We start from the raw sequence: 3,563 nt of genomic DNA, 5'->3' as shown, positions 1-3,563 counted from the left end.
AGAATGCTATAATAAACAAAAAAAATATATAACTAATGTATCTGATATATAAATCACATAACAAACAAATAAGCAACCTTTAATATAACTTTCAAATAGTAACTAGATAACTAAACATTGTATATATGTACGAAAACATCTAAAGAAAGTACCGATTACAAAAAAAAACAAGATAACAAGTAATTCCAAAAATCACTCTGCTTCAAGTGCAGCAATTTCATACCTAACTTCTTCCAAATGCTCATTAATGGTGGTGACTGCATCTTGAACACCTTGAATCGCTTCCTTCATTGCATTATCATATTTTGCATCTGCTTTTGCTTCTTCTGTTCCTGCAACTTTTGTTATCTCATGAACATGAACATGTTGTGTGTGATTTTTAAATTTGCAGTTTTCATGGCTCACTAAACGTTCTGAGGGGCGTCCAACTTTTTTCAAAACTTGAATTGTTGTCGTCTGTTTTTTTCACAATGAACAGAGTTAAGATGATATAGAATCACTGAAAAAGAACAAGAATCGAAGCTTCACTGAATGCATTGAAGATAATTTGTGTAATTTAAGAGCGATAAGTAATTATAGAAACTGTAGGTACTCATACTGTAAATTAGTTTTATTATAAAAAATATCATCACCATCATCGTTATCATCTACACCACTACTGTCACCTCCACCGCCCCACCACTGCCACCACCACGTCCCCCACCGCCCCTTTTAGTAATTTTTTCCAAAAAAAAAATTTAAAATACTAGGGTTTTTCGAGAAAAACTAAAAAACTTGAGGGTTTATTTGGAAACATTTAGAAGGTTGAGGGGTTTTTTCGGAAAAAGACAGATTTGAGGGGGTTTTTTATAAATGAAAATAATACAAGTTATTTTTCAGATAAAAATAAAGTTTAATCAGAAAAAACAAAATATATAAAATCTTTTATGAGATTAATCCTTTAAAGTTTAAATATAATAATTAAACATTCGATAAGAAAGCATTTAAAATGTAAAATATTATGTAACATACAAATTGCAATAAACCATGAATGGGCAAACTCCCCGATGAAGTCCAAGGACCTGACACATACATTTTATCTAAAATTCTATTTTTTAACTCAATATAATCCAAGTTGTTTCATTGCAACAACAACAGTGTAATTTAATATATACAATATCTAGTCATATTTATATTATTAAAATACATATTTTATATCACAAAATCATTTTCTATACAAAATATAATCAAGTAATATTTTCTTAAAGTGAAATAAGTACAGTATTAGGAAAGTAGAAGTTCGCATTAGAATTGATAAATCAATGGAATATAAAAATTTTAAGTTGAACTTCATAATGGGCCTAATAAAAATCTCAATCCATTTGGCCCATCAAAACCAAGATCAATCGGTGGGTCCATTCCATCGCCAATTTTTCTCTCTCAAGCTCTGGAAACTTTCAGAAGTATCGGTCTCCGGTCTCCAACCTTCAAGACAAGCCTAGAAATCCCACTCGATCCCTTTTTCCCTCCTATAAATAATGATCTCCGATCGACCTCCTAGCAACAGATTCATAAACAAGAGAACTTGCGAGTTGCGATTTCATAGTGTCACAATCCGAAGATCAAATATTCGTCTAAAGTTTCAGTCATGTCGATCATTCCAAGTTTCTTTACAGGCAGAAGGAGCAACGTATTCGATCCCTTCTCCCTCGACATTTGGGATCCTTTCCAGGGCTTTTCAAGTGTCCTCAACAACCTACCCGAATCATCACGCGAAACAGCAGCAATCACCAACGCCAGAATCGATTGGAAGGAGACGCCGGAGGCGCACGTTTTCAAGGCGGACTTGCCTGGGCTGAAGAAAGAGGAGGTGAAGGTAGAGGTTGAAGAAGGAAGGGTGTTGCAGATAAGTGGAGAGAGGAGCAAGGAACATGAGGAGAAGAACGACAGGTGGCACAGGGTAGAGAGAAGCTCCGGGAAGTTCTTGAGGAGATTCAGGCTGCCGGAAAATGCAAAAATGGAAGAGGTGAAAGCTACCATGGAGAACGGCGTGCTGACGGTGACTGTGCCCAAGGCAGAAGAGAAGAAGCCGGAAGTGAAGTCCATCGACATTGGTGGGTGAGTTTCAGGAGTGGCAATGTGGTAATTTGGTGTTAAATTGTTTGTTGTAATAATTACAGAAGTTTGAGTATTTGAGTTGTACTAGAATGAGATGATGCAATTTGAGTTCCTTTTGTAATAATGTGATATTTAATCGTATGTTTTGATAAGTTTATAAAGTCTTGTATAAGATTATCTTTTACATGGTTGGGGTAAGTAATTTACACAAACATAATTATGAAATATTTTATGGGTTAATCAGTAAGATGATCAACCGCTAATTTTAGAAATAATTTGATAGAGGGCCGTTGACCATATCCCAAATATTTGCTTGAACTTTTAAACAAATCTAAACATCACATGACTAGTTCTCAGTTTCCAATGAAATGAGACTGAACCATAAATAGAACCGAATAAAATTGGGGGATACGTAATCAGCCCCCTCTTCCCTTTTTTTATCCCCTCCCCTTTAGATTTGACATTTGACATAACATTTTATTATATAATTGCTTAGAATTTGGAAATACAATGCGACATGATTTCTTCAACGTCAACTCTCTATCTGTGACGATAATTCGATGGCAAAGAGATCCACCCATTGTCGATTTTAAATAATTTAATGTCCATGTGTAATTGAATTATTTTTCTTCATGCATAAATACGAATGTAATGCAAAATGTTAACCGAGTTGAAGTTATGCCGACAACTTCGAGAATAGGCATCTTATACTTATTCGTTTTGTAAGTTGCATCCATCAACATCACTTGTGGAAATGTTTGTCATATCTCCAATGATGTCGAATGAATAAATAATAAATCTTCCAACTCGTTAGATAAATTATTTGAACGATAATAATAAATATAACCTCCTTTTTTCAAAGATGGCAAAAGACCTTGCACTTGGGTCATACCTTCGTGCTCATTCTTCCGTATTTTCATTTTAGCATTGTATATTGTTTGGAGTGTAGACACATTTTCCGGATTTTGCTCTTTCAACGTTGATAAAATATCATGCGGCTTCACATTCTTTGCTGATAAATCTGCCACCAAACGAAATCCATTATCAGTCAATCGCATTGCAAATGCATGACCCTCCATATCTTCTGCGGGTCTATGGTTATGTATTTCACATACCATACTTAACGTCCAAGAATCATGTAATTTTGAATATTTATCCTTCAATTCAAAAGGACAATTAATTTTTTTTGTGCCAGTATTTCTACTGGAGATTTTTTTATTTTTATAAATACCACCACTATCGCATATAATATTAACTTTAGTTAAGAGCCCACTTCCTCTCATCTTTTTTCTTCTTATGATAATAATATACTCAAGCGTACTACCCATCTTTTGCACCCATTCTATTAAATCGTCACATGATTTGAACACCTGAAAATGACTTGTTTGGTTAAAAATTTATAATGTCATTTGACAATTTATGAAGATAAAATATATATGTTAATACCTATTTTGTAGAAAATTCTG

General features: G+C 33.9%; 2 protein-coding genes across 2 annotated transcripts; one reads left to right on the top strand and one right to left on the bottom strand.

The window, feature by feature from the left end:
* The first annotated feature begins 1,417 nt into the window (after positions 1-1,417).
* Positions 1,418-2,281, top strand: LOC145086331 (18.1 kDa class I heat shock protein-like). Its single transcript, XM_079024085.1, has one exon. The coding sequence runs from the start codon at positions 1,628-1,630 to the stop codon at positions 2,099-2,101; it is 474 nt and encodes a 157-aa protein (XP_078880211.1). The 5' UTR covers positions 1,418-1,627; the 3' UTR covers positions 2,102-2,281.
* Positions 2,282-2,858: 577 nt separating this feature from the next.
* Positions 2,859-3,176, bottom strand: LOC145089293 (uncharacterized). The gene has a single exon (XM_079027748.1). It carries the CDS (start codon positions 3,174-3,176, stop codon positions 2,859-2,861), a length of 318 nt encoding a protein of 105 aa, XP_078883874.1.
* Between the last annotated feature and the right edge of the window lie 387 nt (positions 3,177-3,563).

The sequence above is a fragment of the Lactuca serriola genome, chromosome 2 (genome assembly GCF_051521515.1).
Source record: "Lactuca serriola cultivar US96UC23 chromosome 2, Lser_US96UC23_V15, whole genome shotgun sequence".
Taxonomy (NCBI): Eukaryota; Viridiplantae; Streptophyta; class Magnoliopsida; order Asterales; family Asteraceae; genus Lactuca; species Lactuca serriola.
The sequence above is the reverse complement of the archived record's forward strand: the minus strand, read 5'-3'. Positions and strand labels throughout refer to the sequence as shown.

Bases quoted from the DNA above. Each gene is read 5' to 3' on its own strand.
- LOC145086331 (XM_079024085.1), top strand. From the start codon at position 1,628: ATGTCGATCATTCCAAGTTTCTTTACAGGCAGAAGGAGCAACGTATTC.
- LOC145089293 (XM_079027748.1), bottom strand. From the start codon at position 3,176: ATGGAGGGTCATGCATTTGCAATGCGATTGACTGATAATGGATTTCGT.